Source organism: Falco naumanni, chromosome Z, assembly GCF_017639655.2.
Source record: "Falco naumanni isolate bFalNau1 chromosome Z, bFalNau1.pat, whole genome shotgun sequence".
NCBI lineage: Eukaryota > Metazoa > Chordata > Aves > Falconiformes > Falconidae > Falco > Falco naumanni.
Window position 1 is genome coordinate 17,348,664 of NC_054080.1, and position 22,098 is coordinate 17,370,761.

At 44.6% G+C, this 22,098-nt stretch overlaps 1 protein-coding gene across 2 annotated transcripts in view; it reads left to right on the forward strand.

Annotated features, from left to right (window-relative positions):
- The window catches only part of ELP1 (elongator acetyltransferase complex subunit 1), a 31,729-nt gene extending 12,730 nt beyond the window's left edge, over positions 1–18,999 (forward strand). For both annotated transcript variants that reach the window (XM_040579083.1, XM_040579084.1), the window contains exons 14-36: positions 464–570; positions 1,043–1,146; positions 1,958–2,011; positions 2,096–2,201; positions 2,861–2,973; positions 3,704–3,777; positions 4,397–4,475; positions 4,741–4,820; positions 5,711–5,851; positions 6,922–7,007; positions 7,564–7,712; positions 8,555–8,678; positions 9,145–9,242; positions 10,435–10,636; positions 11,988–12,049; positions 12,505–12,567; positions 12,685–12,745; positions 13,543–13,656; positions 14,321–14,432; positions 15,592–15,719; positions 16,120–16,274; positions 17,275–17,353; positions 18,295–18,999. In XM_040579083.1, the coding sequence (XP_040435017.1) occupies positions 464–570; positions 1,043–1,146; positions 1,958–2,011; positions 2,096–2,201; positions 2,861–2,973; positions 3,704–3,777; positions 4,397–4,475; positions 4,741–4,820; positions 5,711–5,851; positions 6,922–7,007; positions 7,564–7,712; positions 8,555–8,678; positions 9,145–9,242; positions 10,435–10,636; positions 11,988–12,049; positions 12,505–12,567; positions 12,685–12,745; positions 13,543–13,656; positions 14,321–14,432; positions 15,592–15,719; positions 16,120–16,274; positions 17,275–17,353; positions 18,295–18,362 (2,359 nt within the window). In that variant the 3' untranslated portion in view covers positions 18,363–18,999. The remainder of the gene's footprint in view (positions 1–463; positions 571–1,042; positions 1,147–1,957; positions 2,012–2,095; positions 2,202–2,860; positions 2,974–3,703; positions 3,778–4,396; positions 4,476–4,740; positions 4,821–5,710; positions 5,852–6,921; positions 7,008–7,563; positions 7,713–8,554; positions 8,679–9,144; positions 9,243–10,434; positions 10,637–11,987; positions 12,050–12,504; positions 12,568–12,684; positions 12,746–13,542; positions 13,657–14,320; positions 14,433–15,591; positions 15,720–16,119; positions 16,275–17,274; positions 17,354–18,294) is intronic.
- Positions 19,000–22,098: the final 3,099 nt, after the last annotated feature.

Genomic DNA, 22,098 nt, shown 5'->3' on the forward strand with positions numbered 1-22,098 from the left:
GACTGGTAGTGCTTGTTACTCCATCTTCTTCTCACCTGCTGGGCTTTGTGGGATCAGTTCAACTAGAACCAGATCACAAAAGAAAGCCAGCTGGCGTACAGAAATCTGCTTCCCAAAGGGATCCTGAGAGTTGCTTTCTGTAGCACTCACACAGCAAAGACAGGCTGATTTGCATATGAACTGTAGATTAGAACAAAAGAAGTGTGGGCTTTGCTGTGTGTCTTAAGTGTGCAGTGACTAGCACAGTTATGCAAATGACTGTTGGTTGGAGTTGCTGGTGTTCTGTGGTGCCAGTATCAGCTGACTTAGGTGTGAAAAGACTGCAGAAAATCCTTATGTGAGCAAGGTATCCCTCCGTGCTGGAGGTGCGCATCCGTCCATCTGGCCACAAGAAATGCAGGCTCTAGGTTTTAAAGTGTATCTCCTGTGGCTGATGTTCTCTGTCTTCTGTGTCTTGCTTCAGGATGTCTGTGCCTGTACATGGAGAAGTGATCAGCCTGTGCTGCAGTCCAGTGACCAAAACTGTAGCTCTCCAGCTGGCTGATGGACAGATCCTGAAATACCTGTGGGGTAAGCTGGGCCCTATTAAAGTACCTGGTCTGAGACGTAGTTATTGGAGATTTCTGAAAAAGTTTAATGACATGATTTGTCTTTCAGGGATACGGGTGACTCTTGCTGGTAGTTGGTTCTGCTTTTCATGTTCCCTCTGTTCCCAGAAATGGGCCAAAATTAGTGATTTGTGTCAAGAAGTTGTTCATGTTGTTGAGAATGGTAGTTCAGGCTTTATGGTTTGAAAAGATGATGACTGGTTTAGTGATTTCAGAAGTGCTGACTGACTGCCACATCCTCAGCACTTCTGCTGAGCCCCTGGAAGCTACCACCTTCTTGTTTGCTATGTCCTGGACTTCTGTGTCAGCGTTCCTCTTCTCTGTCAGATAGTGTAGCTTATTGCCAGCTCTAGTTTTCTTGAAATACATGTCATGTGGTTGTAATGTCTGAATCTGACTGGCTGGAAAACGGTTTGATCTTCTTTGCTCTTTAGAGGCTTCTGTTCCAGTCCTTCAGCCCTGGCAAACTAGCAGTGGCTCTGCAGTTTGGTTCCCCTACCCTTGCATGCAGACTTCTATCACAAGGATCGGTGATGAGGTAAGTAAGATAAAATTCCCTACTCTGTTGTTCTCTGTATCAGATGTGCACAATGATCCTCTGCCCAGGGTCCAATGATACTTCTTAATGGCATTCTTCGTAAGGCCCTATACAGAGCTGAGAGCATATATTCCCTTGTCTTCTAGAGCATTTCTGATGGCTTGCAGTTAAAACCCTATCTCCTCATTCTATGAATACAATGAAGAATGTCATTGAAGAGTGAAAAATTTCAGATTTAAAATTTCCAGCAGTCACTGCCCTAGTCTTCTTTTAAAGTAGCTTTTTGCTCTGTTTTATCTGAACTTACCCTATTAACAAATATGGCTTGCATTGGGTTACTGCAGATCTCCTGATGTTCCCTGTTGGTGATGGCTTCTTGGTAGTTACAACAGCTTAAGGAATGACGAGCTATTTTTCTGGTAGTTTCAGGATTTCTTTCCTTCAGCATACATCCAGGTGAATGCAGTATGGAGTTGCTTTGCTCTGCTCTGTACTATGGTTTTCATCTGGTATCTTGGACCAGACACTGCTGAATAGAAAACTAAATTTCTGATTCTATTTTGTTACTGTGCAGTTTCTGTTACAGGGTAGACCAAGCTGGGTTTCCAGCCAGAAGTGTGTAAAGACTCTTAAGTAAAGCCCTGCTGGTATAGAGGTTGCTTGACTTCTTGTCCAGCTTCTCCAAGTAATTCATGTGAGATACTGAGTACCTAATTATAAGGTACTTCAATCCAGTGCTAGTCAGTGTTGTGAAACACGTTGAAGGCTGTGAACTCTGATAGCTTATATTTGTCATCCTTTTTATTCACAGGAGGTGATCTTGGGCCTCACAGATCGATGCCGGTTTTTTGTTAATGATGTTGAGGTACCAAAGTTTTTGCCCCTCCTTTTCCTCTGCCAAAGACAACTTTTCTGTCCCACTGTGATAAACTTCATCATTTTCCTACAGGTCGCTTCCAACATCACCTCATTTGCAACATGCAATGAGTTTTTGTTGGTGACAACCAACTCCCACACCTGTCGTTGCTTCTGCTTGAAGAACACATCAGTGAAAGGTAAGTGCCAGCTCTGGCTGCCTGCTGCTGGCAGCTCATGGCCATTTTCTTGTAACCACAAGATGATCCCATTTTTCACATCTAAACCTGCTGTATTGAGTCACTCAGAGCAAGTGCTTAAGAGATGGAGGAAGAGAGCTGTTTTCAGAAATCTGTCAGAGAGCAAGAAGCATAGGGAACTGACTTTGTGTATCATATGCTCCCTCCAGGGAGCAGGATTTGTCCTGTAGTTGTTGTCTCTTCACTGTTTTCAGTAGCTTAGCCCTGCATTCTCTCCCATCCCTCCACATCCAAAACCAGAAAGGGCCATGTGCTGTTTGGGGGTGTGTGGTAGAGAAGGGATTCTGGTGGCATCTGGCTATGAGAGGTATGAGGACCCTGGGAAAGGCAGGATAAGAACTTACTAGTCCCTCACACCTTTCAGCACTCCTTTCATCTGCTCTGTTGACCTTTTGTGACCTCGTTGTGCAGAGGCCATGTCTCTACTTTGTGTACAGCAGTGCTTAGCACTAAGAGGTCCTCTTCCTTTCTGGAACTGTTGAAGATCACTGCTGTTGACTCGGTTGGTCCAGTATGACTTTTCAGGGCCACATAGGAAAGCCTGACTGGGGCACTGTGCTGTGGCGTGCCATGTGTGCTGATAAATATGCTGTCTTCAGCCCTTCAGGCTGGTCTGAGCAGTGCTGCACCCAACAGTGAGACCCTGTGCAAGGTGGAGCGAGGTTCGCGTATCGTCACTGTTGTGCCCCAGGACACAAAGGTCGTACTGCAGGTCAGTGTCTGCTGTCAGGGGATGTAGGGGGGCCATCTTGGTGGGCAGCTGGCCAACCTGCAAACAATGTGTGTACTGCTACAAAGCTGCTGCCCTGTACTGCTGCAGCACAGCACCTCACAAATCTCCAGCTGCCTGGGTGGATGCGGAGGGATTTTGAGCGTGCCTGTGGGAGTTGGTTCAGCACAGGCAGCTGGGTGTGTACAGAGCTGGGAAGGGCTGTTCAGATTCCTAATGGCTGAGGTAGCATAGTGCTACATATTGTGGCCTCTCACAGTGAATCTCAGACTCACCTCTTACTACTTGCTGTATTTGCTACCAGCCTTCCATTAGCCTTGGCGTAAAAGCTAAGCTTTTGTGAAGTGCTGAGCTCCCTCTTCTGAACCATCAGAGATTCACAGAATGGAGAAGGCTGTCATTTGAAAGGCACCTCCTGGAGGTGTGCAGCCCAACATCTTCCTCAAAGCAGGGCTCTGAAAGCTTGATCAGATTGCTCTGGGTCTTGCTGGTTGAGTGGAGTCCAGCCTCCTGAGAAAGGAGTGGTTTTGAGCTGAGAGAATTTCTGGATATTTTTCCGCAGTTGCTGAAATTGCACGTCCTTTGAAGTGAACGAATAGGCTCATGCACCTGCAAGTAGCAGACAGGCCTAGAAAATGGGCCAGTCCTCATTTTGCCTTCAGTGTAGGCAGAGTAACTACAAATAAAAAATTGTGTGAATCTTGCATTATAGATGCCAAGAGGAAATCTGGAGACTATTCGCCACCGAGCTCTGGTTCTTGCCCAGATTCGGAAGTGGCTAGACAGGTAAATGTCGCTGGTGTATTCTGGTCTTCCCTCCCTCAGTCTGAGCTGTTGGAGGCTGGCTGGGCTAGTTCTTTTGTGCTGGAGAATAAGGGGAGGCTAAACTCAAAGGAATTTGTTAGTGTGAATGAAACTTTCTGGGGCTACCAGCTAGAAGCCCAGCTTTCAGCAGTCCAAGCTGCCCCTCACTTCACCGCTGAAGGGTTTATGTGTGCTGAGACTGTGTGGGTGGGAGAAATCTTCAATTGCTTCATTTTCCAGACATCTCAACCACTTGAAGCTTGCTGGTTTTTGTATTTCATTTGTTCAATCGATTTACATTAAAGTTTTCTGAAACACAAGTTGGTCCATTAGATTAAAATTCAGTTCTCTGTTTTAAGAGAAGAAAATAATGCATGGCCTGTATTGCTTCCTCAACCTGGTATGCTGGACTGTCCCACGGCAGAGGCTGGCAATGAACAAGACTGACCTTGCACATTTTTTCTGAAAGGAAATCTATACAGTTTAGTGCCTAGGATATTCCTTTCCCAGGGGGTCTGTGCTTACCTGTAGTCGGTTGCCTTTGTTTGCAAATACTGTACCTATCACTATGTAAACTGTCCCACTTGATTGATTCCTCCAGGCTTATGTTCAAGGAAGCTTTTCAATGTATGAGGAAGCTGCGAATCAACCTCAATCTTCTCTATGACCACAACCCCAAGGCAAGTATGCCCACTTTTGTTGCGTTATTTTCCATATCCACCTAGCCTGGAATCCATTGAAATTGGACAGTGGGCTTAAAAGAGTAGGTGGTGCTGTCGGTTCTGCTTTGAGCAGAGGTGGCTGCTCTGCACTGCTGCATCCTCTGCACGCAGATCATATTTAGCATCTCTTCATCTTGTACATTCAGAGAAGGTCTTTGAATTAGTTCTTGTCCTTAATGTACTTACTCAGAATAACAGTAGTAGTACTTTCTGTTCATTTCAGGTATTTCTGGAAAATGCAGAAACCTTTATCAAGCAAATAGATTCTGTGAACTATATCAACTTGTTTTTCACAGAACTGAAGTGAGTATAATCTGTAAATGGAAGCATACGTGTAATCAGCGGTGGTACATTATTTTGTCAAAATATTGGCAGCTCTTCAGCGTGCATGCAAGGAGTCAGAAAACTGGCATGTTGGGTCATCAAGACTCAAGTAAGCTCAGTAGTTTCAGAGACTGTCAATGTGTCTTGTTGGGAATTCCAGCGTGCAGGCACCTATTAGACCTTTCCAGCAAGGGATTAGTACATCATCTGACTGCTTTTACTTGTCTTCTGGTTTGCTGTACAGGGATAAATGTGAACAGAGAAATTGTTCCCTCATAAAGTAGCAAGACAGCACTGCTTATCTGAAGCCTTGAGGCTAAGGTACTTGCTTAGATTCCCAGTTTAGGTCCCCTGACCTCTTTCTCAAAGGTTGAGTGACAAGAGGCTTTATGGCCTTGGTAGCTTCAGGACTTCCCAAGCTTGATGAAGTAAGTAATTGTTTAGGAACTGGAGCTATCACTTAGCTGTTCTGTTTTATTTCTAAATTTTGACCTGACCTTAAATCTTAGTCTGGAAATAAAAGCAAATGGCTTAATTTTCAGAAGTGCTGTGAGCTCAGCATCTCAGTAATGAATTAAGTAGAACAACTGTATCTTGAAAAGTTTTGTCTTCTGATTATTTGTACAGCTAAAGTAGTTGCTCTGACCAGTTCTTTTCAATGCCTGTTTTGGCTGAGAATCAGTTGGGGTGGACGCAAGACACTGGAGAACTTCCTAGTAGTGTGGCAGGTGTATCAGTACTGAATGACATATGAGCTACATTGTTGAGTAGTTATTTTCTGCATATATTTGTGTTTCTTAATGTTCTTTTCTTTGTGCTGGGCTGTGTGATGGACCATGCTGGTATTCATGGCATCTCTTTTTATTTAGAGAAGAAGATTTCACAAAGACTATGTACCCATCTCTGAATGGTAGCAGTAATGCTCAACCACGCCAACATCCTGATCAGAAAAAAATAAACCTCATTTGTGATGTGATGAGAGTTGCCATGGAACGCATTGACCCTCAAAAGTGAGCATCTTCTTATTTTCTCATTGCAGAAGGTGAAGCTGCCCTTAAGATCAGTTATTTTGCTTCAGGGCCTCTGACGTGAGCCTGTGCTCCACAAAGCTTACACCACCATACCTTTCCTCTGCTAAGGATGCTGTCCTGAAAACCACACATCTAATGAGCACAACTTTTTACTGCAAGAATTAAACTAGTAGGTGCAGGATGCTTATGAGAGTTTAAGAAATACACTCAATTTAGGAGCCGTCTGTGTGGTGTAGGGGACAGAGAGACATGGGCAAGATTGTCATCTCAAGGAGATGCTGACTTTTTGGAGCAGCTGGTCTTTCAGAAAGTTCTCAGCTGTTCCATTTTGAGACTGAATTACTTCTGTAAATCTTCTGCATATTTGTGAATTAGTACTTTTTTATTAACCATCTGCCTTGGATGAATCAACAGTGGACAAGGATAAAGTGTGGGAAAACAGGATAATAATAGTGGTTAGTGAAGCAGTGTTAAACCATTGGCAGCTTGTATGTGAAACAGTGGATAGAGGAGCAACAGTGTGTTGCTGCTGAACCCTGAAAACTTGCACAGTTTCAGCAAACTATTTTGGAAAACAAAGCATCCCCTTGGCTGGGAAAGCTGTTTTGAAATAGTACCTGTGCAATGTATGAAAGTGGAAATAATCTAGAAAGCTTTTATCTTATAAAAAAGACCATTATCATGCCAAATTTCAATCGGAAAACTGTGTCCAGCTACCTGAGCTTTCAGAGAGAGGTGTTCTCTCTCCATTATGCTGGCTGGCATGGTAAGGAAGCTCGTTCTGCTGAGAACACACCTCCAGTCTTGTGACATGTTTGGGAAGGCATGTTGAGTAGGGAAAACCTTTGTGGTATATTCCGTTCTCTTCCCATTTTTCCTGCCATTCTGTAAAAAGATAGACATACCTGAGTAGGGTTTTTTATTTGTTTTGGGTTTTTTCTACTGAAACGTAAGCTAGAACTTGCACAAACTGTGCTAAAATAGGAATGAGCAGTGTTTCTGCCTTCTCACTTTTTCATTTGCTGTTGTTGTTTTTTTTTTTTCTTCAGATACTGCTTATCAATACTGACAGCACATGTGAAAAAAAGTCCTCCAGAACTGGAAATTGCTCTCCAGAAGGTTCATGATCTTCGAGGTTTTGTATCTGGAACTCAAAAGTTTTGAAAATGGGGTGGTTTGCAGGAGCTTTCATTGTTAACATGGTTCATCCTGAAAACTATTTTAAAGGTGGCTGTTCATGGAGTCAGAAAAATGTGCTTGGAACTAGCTGTATGTTAATGCAGCAACATATCTGCTATAAGATACACTGCTGTACATGCCCTCAACTCATCCTTTTATCTAGGTATGTCAGCAGATGGCCCAAAGTTGGAGCTGTTTTCTCTTTCCAGTCAGAACTCTGGTTCCCCAGCATGGAATAGGAGGTTCCCATTCTGGGTCCTGATATCTTAAACTGGCAAATTTTGCTTTTACTCTGTGCTGATATTTCTGACTTGCTAAGTATTCAACAGTGACAAGTTACTATGCTTGAGCTGGTCCTTGAAGTAGCCTAGGAAATGCAAAGTAACCCCTCCTGCAAGATTGCATAAGCCTTTAGTTTGATAGTCCCTATCTGGTGTCAAGGATGTGTTTGATAATACGTCCTCCCTCAGAGCGGGGTTCCACTGCTGATTGTACACTTTATCTTGTTACAGAAAGCATTGCTCAAGATGCCAAAGCTGTGAGTGCAGAAGAAGCACTGAAGTACCTGCTTTTCCTTGTGGATGTCAATGAATTGTATGATTATTCCTTGGGGACATATGACTTTGACTTAGTCATCATGGTGGCAGAAAAGTCTCAAAAGGTCTTGGCTTATAGTTCCAGCCAAGGAACTATTTTTCTGCTTTCCCAAAGGTTCTTTGTAGTCTGCAGATCAGCCCACATGTTTTATTAGTCACAGCTCTCTACCCAGGCAGGATTCAGTTGCTCAGAAGTCCTGTGTGTGCTTGGGATGATGCTGGGATCATGTCTCTACATTCATTAATATTTCTTTAGCAAATTAGTACTTCTGCTCAGGGTGAAATAGAGCTCTTCTAGAGCAACACGGCAGAGCAGCTCTGGTGAAGGGAGGGACTGCCGTCAGAAGTGTTGTGACTGCATGCCTTAGCATTCCCAGTTCTGTACACTTTTGGTTATTGTTTAATTGGTGGTGGCCATAATAGTGTGCATCTTCCAGCAGATTTAATTTGAAATCTCTGACTGGAAATGCCCTTCAAGATCTTCAGAGTTTCCTAATATTGCAGCAGAACCTGCTGTCCATCAGTTAAAACACCCAATTAATGTTAACAGGTTTTATGACCTTTGTTGTGGGGAAATTGATCAGCTTTATAGCTGCAAATTTATAGATGATAATAGCTAATAGAAAACAGTATTTGGTATCATACATAGTCTTGCATTTTAAATGTCACCAGTGTTTAGATACTGCTGAAGTCTATGTGAGATCCTGGTAATTTAAGTTAGTTATTCCTGGCAACAGTACATATACAGAATTGATTCTTTGAGATGGCTTACATTAAAAAAAAATATAAAAAGCTTTTTTAGTGTATTATTGTACAATTTCAAATATGGGACTGTCTCTTGGTGAAGATAGGGGCCAAATAAGGATCTTACTGGATTAGCTCAACGGATTTTTATTATTCTTTGCAGGACCCAAAAGAATATTTGCCCTTCTTAAATACCCTCCGGAAAATGGAAACCAATTATCAGCGATATACAATAGACAGGCACTTGAAGAGATACAAAAAAGCTCTTGGGCACCTCAGCAGATGTGGTAGGTGTCCTGCACGTGCAGCATCTTTAAGGAGAATTTCTGTAGTGGAACATATCCGTTTTGGAGAGCCTTTAGGGGGAAATAGCTGAAGAAAGAGAAGGATTGCACAAGGTCATCTTACTTCCTGATAGTGGATGGTTAACTTACTTTTGTTACGTGTTTTTTGTAGTGTACATTGGCATGGGCAGAAAGGAGCAAGGATGTGTACTGCTCTGTGATTGTGAAGCATAAGTTTTGTTTTGTTCCTGTGGTAGGTGACTTGTCCCCAGTCAATATTGCTGGCAGAACCGGAGCAAATCCAAGGAAGAGAATACCTTGATTTTACAATAGCAGAATAGGTGCTTGTGTGCTCTTCCACACAAGCACCTCTAGTTGCTTCTTGATCCAGTGAACCCAGACTGGCAGGGAGCTGTGAGAGACTTGCACTTTCTCTTTTATTGCTATGAAAAATAAATTATTTCTGCAGGTCCTGAACACTTCTCCGAACTTTTGAACTTGGTGAAGGATCAGAATCAGTATTCTGAAGCCTTGAAGCTGTACTCCTCCAGCACGCAGGAGTACAAGGTCTGTAATCATGTGACACTGCAGTGTGCACACTTTTAGTCTCACGTGTGTGTTTGCATGTAGTCAACACCTTGAGTGAGGGTGGGAATGAGAGAGCAGCTGGTTGTGTTCAGGCTCTGCAGGTCATTGTTATTCCTTCATTGTCTAAGACCCTCCTCTGAGATAATAGCTGGAATGACTCTCAGCATTAACCCTGCAAGGTCTGGTGATCAAAGGAGTGGCTGTTAGGTGTTTGATCCTGTGGCCCACAGAACACCTGGGAGTCCATTTTCTGCTGCACTGTCCTGTGGGGTGCTGGAGAACTCCTGTTACCACAGAAACACTTTTCTTCCTGTCTTCACCTTTGTGATACCAGCTTTCTGTCTGGCACTTGCAGGTTGTATGAGGACACTTTGTTATCTTTAAACTAGTCTGAAGAGTGCTGGAGAGCTTGGCACACTTTTAAGATGTGCTGTTCCCTAGCACATACTGTCCCCCTGCTGGTTTCAGTATTAATGAAGAACTTTAGCTTGCTCAAGGCTGAGATAAAATGTAAATGAATGCATTTAATGTAATTTGATTTAGATATTGTAAATAAGACACAGGCCTTTGTAAAAAGTAGATGAAGTAAGAGGAGAAATACAGAAATTCAATCTGTTTGCAACACAGTGAAAGCAGAAATGACTCTCCCCATGGGGAAGGACTGTTCCCAACTGGCTCATTGGGAGTCTTTGTTTCCAGTCAAATCCACCTGCCGCTTCTTGATAGAGATTGTGAGCTTTGCCTATTGTAATGAAGTTCAGGGTATTGATTCACAGCAGCTTGTGTGCCTAGAGAGCTGCAGGACTTGCATAGTCCCTTGTGCCAGTATTTAACTGCTGAAGTAAGCTGCGTCAGGGAAACTGTCTAACGAAAAACCATTCGTGTGAGTGGGGAAGAAGGAACTGGTTTCCTGCAGTATGTAGTTTACCCAGCCTTTGGTGTGGAGAGATAGGTACCACCCAGTGTCTCTTGCTTCAGCTCTGTGAAATATCTCCATGTACTAATAATCAGCCCTTGGCTGGACACAAAGTTAAAAGTGGAAACATTTTTGCTGGAGTACCTTGGGGGAGGAGGAAGTAGATTTTTGTTGATGGGCACTTAATTTTTGCTAATGGAGGACTGCTACTGGCTCTACAGCTGATTTCTTGTTTCTTTTGTCACTTTCTTGCAGGATATCAGTGACGCATATGGGGAGTACTTGATTCAGAAGCAGCTACATGAACAGGCTGCACTGATATTTGCTCGTGCTGGCATCTTTGCAAAAGCACTTGATGCTTTTCAGAACAGTGGCAGCTGGCAGCAAGCCCTGTGCATGGCATCACAGCTTGGTTACACGAAGGATAAGGTGTCCAGCCTGGCACAAAGCATGGCAGGTAGGCCTTCAGGAGATCAAAGCGTGCAGGGCAAAACTGACTGCTGTTATTTTGGTTCATTTGATTTTCCATAAAATTTAGTGAAAACCTCAGTCTTCAGCAGCATTTTTCTTAAAGGAAGAACAAAGATCCCATGTTTCCCAAGGGTTTGTACAATTGCACAACACCTTTGTTTCTCTGTGGAACCAAGAGATGTTGGAGCTGAGCTGGTAGGCACCCAGGAGTTGCCAAGCTAGCTGTGGCCTTGGCTGCCCCATGCTGACTGTTTCTTGCACTTTTTCCTTGCAACTGGTTGCTGAACTGCTATTCCAAATTGTCTCCTTGGTTAACCTCAGGGAATGGAGACTCTTCGATGTGTCTGACATGACTGAGGCCTCTAGATATTATCATAAGTACTATGCCTAGTCACAGACTTCAAAGGCTATTGGATAATTCAGAGTTGTGTCTTACTTTTTTCTGCTTAAAGCCTGTTAGCAGCTAGGACCAGCAGGAGAAAAAAGTATCTGTTTTCAGAATTTGTGCTCACTAGGACATACCAGACTGCATTTGTGAGATGTATAGTGGACCTGGCATAAATTTTAGCATGAGAAATGGAGCATCATCCTGACTTCTTTACTCAGAGGCAGAGTTTTTGAAGGGTTTATTTACGCAGTGGGAATATGGCCTCTGGGATTGTAGTCTTCCAGAGTTGTGGATAGTCCAGTATTTTCTTTTTCTGTCACTTAATGCAATTTAGATCCTTCATGTCCTGCCTTTTTCTGGTGCCCATCTTAAATCACAACTGTGATTTAGCAAAATGAGCAGACACAAGCTGTCTTGGATGAGATTGCTTTGCTTTCTCTTTCTGATATTGTATATCACTTGCTGTCTTACATTGCATTGTAACATACCAACCACTGTCAAAGCTGGTTCTGACTTTAAGGAGACTAGAAGCCCTGAATCCCACAAACTCAGTGGTTGTCCATACCACAAAGAGCAAGCAGGTGGCAAAGTGCTCCTTGCAGACAGCAAGGCTGCTATACACTGAAGCTTTCAAAAGAGGTTTCCTTTTTACATCCTGCCCCCCTCCACTCAAGAGACTTCTCACTATTTCTGCCTTAGACTGGGGGGTGAATGTTCTCCAGCTGGCCTTTACGGATGAGCAACAGCAATTTCACAAGCACCTGGCTGATGATGTTGCAAGTTACTGATTTCTTGGCATAAGGCAGCCCTTCTTTTTACCAGGCCGATTAAATAAGTGGGTGAGCAGGTAGAAAGTGCTTCAGTGAGTGGGTTTTTCTTCTACTTTGTAGTTTTGTGTGGCACAAAATCCAGATGCTTCTGAAAGGCTGAATTCCACCTTTTCTTGTAGGAAAACTGGCTGAACAGAGAAAGCATGCAGAGGCAGCCATACTCCTGGAGCAGTACACTCAGGTAATGTAGTCACCCTCCTGTCTGTGCCCCAGTAATATCCTCTCTCAGAGAGATGCACTATCTGTGTTTTCTCTGTTCTCCTGGGGCACATGTGACTACGCACATGCTGACAGAAAAACAGTGTGCCATGGTCTCTCTTCAGGAGGGCAGAGCAGGTCTGGGTGATGCAGTGATCAGGGTGGGGGTGAATGCTGTGTCCCTGAGTTTTGCCACTCATGAAGCTGCCTCTGCTTTGGTCTAAAAAGCTTTTTGTCTAGGAGAGATGGAGCATGGGGCTGAAGTAAGGAAGGTGAAGTTCCAGAGGGATTTCCCATCAGCATGGGAGAAGTAACATTGTTTGGTGTAGTACCTGGCACAGTACTGTGCTATGTCCTGACTGTGGTACTGTTGCATAGAAACAGTAGTAGGTGCTACCTGAACGTGTATTGCTAACCTGCTAGCCTATTTCCTTCTAGGACTATGAAGAGGCTGTTGTCCAGCTCTTAGAAGGGGCGCTCTGGGAAGAGGCTTTAAGACTGGTAAGACATTTCAAAGCACAAGAACCAGAGTGGAAATACTTCTTAGACTGCATGAACAGAGGGGTAGGATCTGAGTTAGATCCTTAAATAGTACTTTGTTTCCTTTCCCTGATCCAGATTCACAAGTATGGTAGACTGGATATCTTGGAGACCAACTTCAGACCTGCTATTCTGGAAGGTGAATCAGTGCAAGAATCTGAGACTTCTCGGTGCTGTAGAGGCTGAAGAAGGTCTTTACTGGGTCTGTAGGAAGTCACAGCTGTCCAGTACTGGAAGCTGTATGAAAGGATGCTTTGATTCTGCCTAACTGATGCTGCCCAGTTAACTGCATTTGGCTCTGCTCGATGCAGCTTGAAGCCCTGCAGTGTCATGGACTCTTAGCTTAGTCAAGCTCTGTTTGAGCTTTTTCAGACCACACAGTCACAAACTGCAAGAGTGTCTGTGTCTGCATGTCCATGAAGAAGCAGGGCAGTCCGTGTTCCAGAGCACATGTAGCAGAAAGCTATGGGCTAAGAAAATGGCTAGCAGGAGTAGTTTTTGAAAAATATGATTTGATAGCTGTATTATCCCTTCCGTCCAGAAGGGATGGTTGGTTACAATTGGTTGCTTTTGCTTTTCATGCTATGGGCAGTAGGCGTTACGAGTTGAGGGATTTTTTTCTTTAATTTGAACCTAATGAATGTAAAGAGATTTGGCCACAGAGCTTTTTGTTCTTCCTGTATCAGAAACAGACTCTTGTTCTAGAAAATGTTTCTCTGGCAGGTTAATTCAGTCCACATCCAGGTGTATCTTTTTCAGTGGGCTCCTGTATTACAAGGTTTGAATTTCCTTCCACTTGAGTTCTTTTGTGTGCTTTGCACCTGATGATTTCTGAGCTTGTTGAAGGACTGTGCTCCTTCCAATTTCTTATGTAAAAAATACGCTTTTCTGGTTCTTTTGCACAAATGTTCATATTCTGATTTTCTTACTAAGCAGCTCAGAGAAGTCAGATGATCTTCCTAGATTCTCAGAAAACAGCATTTCTTCACCATAAGACTCGTCTGCAAGTGGTCCGAGAGCTGAAGGAGAAGGCTTGTGAGAGCCTGCAGGGTTGGTATTGAAATGCGTATGACTTTCTTCTGCATAAGTAACTGATTTTTGTTTGTGATTTCCATTTGCCCTGGCGGAGCTGTGCTCTCTTCTAGCTCAGGTGGTATCTACAACAGCAGAACGGCATTCTTCTCACGCCTTCCTCACACCATATTTAGGATGTGAGATTGACCTTGCTTATTCTGTAAAGACAGCTTTATTTTCAGTGCTAGCTGTGTCACAGCTTTCGTGGGATCAAAATGCACCTGAAAGCTCTTCAAAATGACACAGCATTGTCTCCACAGTGCCAGCTTGGCTGGGTCAGACAGTGCTCAGCATGTCCTTTGTGCAGATTCACCTGCCAGCTCACACAGGCTCAGGGACATTTTCTGAAAGCAGAATGCTTTGTCCTGGTCCAGATCTGCTGCACTGAGATTGTCATCCCTCTCATTGTGCTGTTTAATATCACAATCCTCACCAGGGCAGAGGAGCATTCTTCTCGCAGTTACTGTTCCTTCTTGTGTGCTGGCTGAGCGGGGTTGAGAGCTTCTAAGGCTGTGAAATGCCAGCAGGTAAATGAATCTGCCCAAGCTGCTTCTCCAACAAGCTACAGAGATTGCCCAGAGAGAAACTTGGAAAAACTGACCTTTTTCCGTACTGTGACAGCTGTTAACATGTTTTGCAGATTATGAAACGCCAAATTGCCCAGAATTGGATCTTTTTTCTGAAACCAGCAGTGTTGTGACAGCCAGTGACATGAACAGCAAATATTCACACAGCAATTCAAGAATATCAGCGTAGGTATCTGCCTCCAAATTGGGTAGTGGCTGCCCTGGCATCAGCATTTGGGAGTGCAGCTTGCTCATACTTGGCATGCCTCTCCTTGCAGCTGTGCGTGCCTTGAAGCTGCTTTAATTACAGGCATTCTGTGGTTACTCTTAACTCTTACCAGGAGGGAGAGAGCAGAAAATGCCAGAAGCTACTAGTGCAACAGGAACTGAGTGCCCAGCAGAGGAGCTGAGAACACAGACTTTGCGCAGGAGCTGGCTCTGTGGGTGTTGGGCATGTTGCCAGAGAAGCTGGTGATAGGAAGCTTGACACAGAATATGGGCAGAGCTCCTCAAACATTAACAGCTTGTGCATGTGGCTTGTGCTCTTTGTCCTTAATGGGTGTTCTTCTGCACTTCAATGGGTGGAGATTGCTACTATATGTCATACCTATGTTTTCCCCCAGCGGGCGTCTGCGTTGCTTTTGAGTGCTCTTGAGAATGTCAGCTGCGTGTGAGGTGCGGTGTGTTAAGAGGCCAGTGTAGTCTGTGGGATCGCTTCTGAATTCCATAGCTGAAATGTGGAAAAATACAGTTGTGCGAAAAGTGTGGACTTTTTAGGGCTTTTTCTGTGGCCCGAATGAAAAGAAGAAGAAAATGCGACCATAGTATTCAGCATACCAGTGTCAGAGTGTGCTTATCGTTTGGGGACGTTATGCAGCTAGTACTGGCCTATGATGAGCAGTTGGTTTCCTGTGATAGTGGGCAGGAGCTGAGCCTTATGAGTGCACAGCTTGTGGAGATAGCAGAAATTAAACTGCGCACAGGCAACACAGACCCTAGCACCCAATTGTTTTAGATGGAGCTCAGCTTTGCCTGATAGTGACTACTGCCAAACAATTTACCCTACTTTGAGCTTAGAGCAGTGCCTTAACCTTGCGGGAACACAGAGCGGTCTACTTCATAGCAGAGAAACAGACCAACTACTGACTTGTGTTTCAGACCACAAAGGATATTGGTTGAGTAGCATTGAAAACAAAGATACATAAAGTTATATGCAATCCTCTCTCACTGGAGAGAGTAAGGACTTGAGTAACAAATTTCATGCGCACCATTGATGTTCCTTCAGATTTACCCTGTTAGAGCTAATCCTATTGTGCGCGTTATAATTAAGCAGCCTCCTTTTCAGACGATCCTCAAAGAACCGGCGCAAAGCTGAGCGCAAGAGATACAGCTTGAAGGAGGGGAGTCCTTTTGAAGATACGGCACTTCTGGAAGTCCTGGGAGAAAATGTTCGTGCTGTTGAGACTGTGAAGGGTAGGACACTTGATCTTAATCCGCTCCACAGCTTGTGAGGACAGCTGAGGCAGTGTGCCCCCTCTTGTTCTGAATGGGTGTGCTGGGGAGAGAAGCTGCCTGGTTCATAAGACCATCTGTGTTGGACCTTGATTTAGTTGATCTGCCTCTGTGCCTGGAAGAACATGTAATAATGCGTTCTCTCCACATTTTAAGTTTGGGAGCGGAGAAATGAGACCTTGTCAGTGCCACGACAGATTTATCTCACATTTAGACACAGGCGCTGTAGGGGCTGGGTGGGGACAGAACCAGTTCTAATTTACTGCTCCCCTTCCTGTGCCCTGATACCAGAGAAATACAGCTGTTTGTTTAGCATACCTGTTTTAATTGCTATTGCTTGTGCTTCTGTTCCCTCCTGCAGGAGACATACACATCCTTCTGAAGCAGCTTGTTCTGTTTGGTTATGATGAACAAGCTGGGGCACTGCAGCAAGCCCTGGAAGACGTTTTGCAGTTGATAGAGACCTCGATCCCAGAAATCTGGACTCCAGACCTGCAGCAGAGCTGTGTCAACCCGGTCTGTGTTCATCTGCAGTACCTATCACACTTGCTATACAATACCAAGTATTCAGCAGTAATTTGCGTTCTCCAGCAAAGAGTCCAGAATCCTTCCCTGGCTTTTCAGACCAAGTCAGTACACTTTAGATATGTACAGCAGGTATAGCCTGCTGTGTGCCTTGTACTGAAAGCCACGTTGGACATGTAGCGGTCTCGTAAGGCTTGTGTTACCTTGTCCTAGTGGTGACTTCTTTTTGTAAGCTGTATCTTAAGCAATCTGTAGAACATAGGAACACTTGTTTTCTATTTTAAGCGTGATGGTTGAAGTGTTAGCACAGCTTTTACATATTGGAGTAGTGGTTGTCTAACCTGGTATTGTGAAGTGACAAGCTACCCAGACTGGTCAATTTAGTCTGAACCAGTATATCGTAATGAGGTTTGGGTTTGTTTTTTTTTTTTCAAAAAGAAGGGTTATGTCAGCCTTCTAAGCTTCAGCTTAATGTAGAACAGGGAAATCATGACTGCACTTAGTTCCCTTCCAAAGGAAAAGTCTTTGTTTATAACACAAATTTCTGAGTGTTCATGGTGAACACAAGATGGTCCCTAGTATCTTCTCCCTAATTACTGATAAGCAAGACCCTAAGGACAGATTAAAACTGTTCTATGTGACAGGGAGCTGAGACTCACACAGACTCAGCTGTGACTAATTTCAAATATTGCTGGCACTGTAATGAAAGTAGTCCAGAGTCATGACACTTACTGTGCTGTGAAGAAGTAGGTGCTGCCGTAAGGGTTCTGCATCCTGAGAAGCTGTCCAAAAGTAGTTCTCTCTTTCAGCCTCTGTGCTAACTTTTCTGAGACATTACCAGGCTTTGATCACATACTCCTGGTCAGTTTGTAGTGTTTTCACTCCTGCAGGCAGCTGCTTCTGATTTTGGAGACTTAACAGCAGAGTAGGTATCCCTGCTCTTAGCCTTGCTTTGTGCAAGTTGTAACATGGGTATTGCTCCTTCACACAGGTCCTGGGACCCGATTCAACTGCAAACAGCATTATGGCTGCCTATCAGCAGAAAAAGATGATGACTCCTATTGTACAAGGTTAGTTGAGGCTCTGAGTTAGGTGTGGGTGTGAAATGTCAATGCTGTCAGTGGGCTTTGAGGCTTCCCAAGCATTGCTACCTGCCAACAGTTGTAGCATTTGGTCAGTTGGAGGAGTTTCTTGCTTTTGTGTTGTATCCTACTGCCCTGTGGCAAGTAAGCAGCCCTCTTAATAAGGTTTTATTTGGTCTGGAGTCCTGTGCCAGTATGGTCTGAATTGTGTTTCTGGCTTCCTGTGTGTGTACTGCCTGTCTGATGTGAGGGAATTGGAAGTCTGATTTCTTAGGGAGTGTGTTAGATAATTCTGCTTGTAACTTACCCACTGAATTTTTCTGTCTGGCTTTGGCAGCTAGGCCAGGTTCTTGACCAGGCCAGGCTACCATCTGTCGTGGTGCTTTGCCATCTTGAAGTCCCTGCAGTTAATACAAACTTAGGACTGAGAGATGCAGCAAGGGCTAGTCACACCTCCCTTCTGTCTTCCCTCTTCCCCACTAGTCCTACAGTCTCTTCCCTTACTAGTACTGGAGTTGCATGGAGAAAACATCTAGATGTGACCTGCCTATTGCCACTTCCCAGGGCTGGCTCCGAGGAAAACTACATGCCTCTTACTGATACTTAACACTACCAGCTGGCTGTTGTGTATGATGTCCCAGTCCTGACAGAGTTCTGCTTCCTGCCATTTATGGTTGCCTTCTCATTCTGAATGGTAACACTTAACAGAGGGGGTACTTGATTTGCCCCAGAGATTTATTTTTGTAAGCGGTTCTGCTGGGGTCACTTTTCCGTGCAGGCTGGTCATTAGTTACTAAAGGGAAGTGCTGTGCCACAGACTTCTCGGTGTCCTTTGATGTAAAGAAAAGTAAACAAAGTAGTTGACAGCTTCTAAAGAAACCATATTGCTGTTACCCACTGTTATGACACTGGTCTTGTTTGCCTTGCAGATCCGGAATTACTGATTCCACCAAAACTCAATAAAAATCTACAATGGAAGCTGCATCTTCTCCAATAAATAGAAGCAAAGGAACCCCAGTGGACTCTGAACTCTTTAACTTTTCATATTATTTCATTACATCTTTACAGAAACTATTGCTGTCCTGACATTTCTGATACACTGTTCCTAGGACTGTGCACGTTCAGGGGCCCTCCACCTGATGCACCTGTGACTATGACTTGTATGGCAACATGCCAATGGGGACAGCCACTCATATCCCACTGCAGAGGTGGTTAGTGAGGCTGGGCAGTAACAGCATGTGCAGCTCTGCTGCTGGTTGAATCCAGTATCTCCCACCACTGTTCCCTCTCTTCTGGACGAAGCAACTCCACCAGTGCTGGATGGACTATCTTCTCTGCCATCGCTCCCTCTCATGGGTGGTAACTGCCATGATGGCAGGTCACATTTTAAGCTGTTCAGCCTGGTTTAGAGATATCACTGTATGAACAGCAAATTGCTGTAGTTACTAAACAAGTTAGTTGTTTTCCCTATTGAAGCTGGGTGTTGGTAATAGCAGATTCTCATCAGAATTGCTTTGTTAGATCAGAGTGAACCCTGCAGTACCAACAGCCTTTTACTATCCTGGAAGTGTGCCCATTTGCACCAGGAAGGTCTTGCATAGAGGAAAATATGAATAAAAGCGGGGGTGGGGGGATGTCAAGTGTCACAGAAAATTATTTGAGTTTAAAGATCAGCTAATGCTGCTGTATGGCACTGACAGATAAGCAGCTGTACCGTGATTATGCTATGTGCTGCTGCAGAACTGTTTCAGGTGGGAATGATCTAACCTCATACCTGAGAATTTGATTTTACCCCAGAATACTTCTGCAGCCTGACTCTGGAAGTAACAGCAGCAGTCCTGGGAGGAGAGGAAGGGGACAAGCTCTGCAGGGGACACTGGAAACCATCCCTTAGTTAATTTTGACCTGGCAGCTGCTGTGTTCAGTGCAAGCCATTTCAGTTAGGTGCTGTGGAAGAATGCCAGCACAAGCAAGGCACTTCCTGTCTGTTGGAGGTGTCCGATGACACAGCAGTGGGCTGTGTGCTCACCGCATGGCGTTAGCGTGTGCCTGGTGCTGCAGATCTTCGTTGTTGTGATGCGGGAACTCCATCATGTTGGGATGGCCATGTGGGCTCACACTGTATGTGCTGTACTGGCTTTGGGTTGTTGTAGCAGAGCGGTATACGTAGTTGTTGGTGTTGCATGAAGCATTGGAGTGGGTATATTTCCAGCTGTCCTGAGTTACGTTGCATATTCTGAGCGGTGTGGGTATGGCTTAAGCCTGTTGTCAAGTACCATAACTACACCGGAAAGAGATACTCCAAGAGTAAAGCCCCAGGATGGCAAAACACATGAAAAGCTGCACAGGGTAGGAGTGTTTTAGTGGATCTGGGTCTTCAGAATGGCAGCAGAACATAGTCTGAACAGACCTGAAGAAAGTGGCTATGATGGAGTCTGCAGTCCTCTCCAAGGTATGGAAGGCTCTGGCCCTGCAACTGAAATGTGACACTGACGCTGCTAGTTCCTGACATTGCTAAATTTCCTGATGCCAGGAAATGCTGAGGTCTTATGCAGTCTGATCTATGGCCTAAAAAGAGATTCCCTCTTCAAAGAACCCAAGAAAAGGTAAAACTACTGCCAGCTTACTGAGATTTCATGCCTGTGCCTAAACACAGCAGTTCCTTTAATGTATGTATATGGGTTTTTCTGATTTTCTGTCACAGCACAATCACTTTAAATCTGCCATTCAGGCAGAAGACCAGTCTTCTAAATCATGCATATGGTAATTCATCACTGAACTTCATTGGCTTCCGCGACCCTTCTCCCTCCTGAGTGAACTTTGACTGAGCAGCAGTGGAGCTGGAAGCATCACCTAGTGTGTGAGCCTCCACAGGGGTGTCCTGCCTCCTGCTCCTGCAGTTGCTGAGCCTTAGCTTCTTTTCAGCAGTGGCCAAGAGTCTGCTTTCCCTTGATTTCTACTGGGATGCTCTTTTACTTTCTTGGTGGTGCGTGCCATCTTGAAATACGTTCTGCCTTAGCTGCTGTCTTTACAGACACATTGAGTTTGTTCTTCTGAGCTCTGTGGAAGCTCTTACAAACAGATGCAGTTACCAGGAATTAAAGTAAGCCATTAATGCAGAAATACAGAGTTCACTTGAGAAATTTCCCAATGCCTGAACAAACATGGCTGTATGGAAGCCTCATTCTCTCACCTGTCTGCTGTCAAGCTTCATTAAATACAAATTACAAAAGAAAGAAACTATTTCAGGCACACAGTATCACAAAAATAACACAGCTCTAGCAGAAATCTCTAATTGCAGCAAAAGGTGAAGGGCGGTTCTCTTTGATTTGATTCAGGCACACTGATGACACTCATCTTTTTAAGGCACCCAGTGTCTTACTCACAAGCGCTTCTTAAAAATGTGGGAAGGACCATGTTCTTCCATGTTCACTCCAGTAAACCCAGAGCTCCTGGAAAGAGTGGAGTGAGGCCAGAACAGACCCACCAGTCAAGACAAGACTTTCTTTGAGGAGATGTGGCTATGATGAGGTGGTCACTGGGTCACATCCTGGCCAGTTCCATCTGGAAGTGGTCAGCAAAGCCGACCATTATAGTGCTGCCCCTGCACAGCAGGGTGTTTCCCACCATTTTTTTGTTGACATCAGCATCACCCTTCTTGAGACAGGTGAGCATCAGCTGCAAAAGTCCTTGCTGCTGTCAGCTGGTTTGAGGAGCACTTCACCACCAAGGAATCTCCCCTTGCCTACAGTGACAACACGTCCACTTGGCAGCTCATAATCCACTTGTTTCTGTACAGGCAAGCTCAAGTCCTGTGTAAGATCCAGAGAAGTGTAACAACAGTTCTCTTTTATATGATGTTGAGCTGTGAACACGTTTCCAGACTCATTTAGTAAATTCATGAGATAACATGTGATGTCCAAGCCAGCATAATCTACTCTCCCAGTGATGCTACATATAATCTAACCTTCATAGATGGAACCACATGCAAAGCACCATGGCCACTTCCACCACAAGAGCTGACATTTTTCCCTAAGAGTACATGGATAAACAGTACTGGTAGGCAATGTGGACGGCAGGCACATGCAGTCCTTCAAACATCATCTCAGCATCTCTCTCCTTGTCAGTGATGGAACACAGGGGAGGCACTGACACCAGAACAGCGTGGTCCTCTGGCTGAGTCTTCATCTCTGTCCAGAAGACACACTCCAAAGTATCTCGGACACGGTTCCAATCCACCAGTATGCCACGTCTTACTGGGTTGATGAGTGTTAAAGGTATGCTGCTAACAGAAAGAAACCAACAAAGGTTTCTTTCTGATTGTTCCCAGTCTCGTGTATGGGCTTCCCAGCTGTAGATGAAGCAGTGTAGTAAGGCCACGCATCCCCTGCAAAGCAACGCTGGAAGTAACCAGTGCCAATGTCTACAGCTACCATTTTAGTTTTCTTCACGGCCTTGAGGCTACCCTTGGTCATAGATACGTGGCTGTCTCCTATAGGCTTCAAACCGCTTGTGGCCACTGCGGTTGTTCTTGCAGACCTTTCCTGTGCAGCTCTGACACACTTGTTACTACCACTGCCCTGCCACCACTCCACCCAGGGTCAATGCAAGCAACAGATGCGCACCTGGGGCACTCATGGCAGCAGTTCTGCCAACGCTGCTGACTTACGACATCATACATATGGTGGCCCCTCAGAAACCAGTGCTCCGCATGCAAGTGTGTGACAACTGTG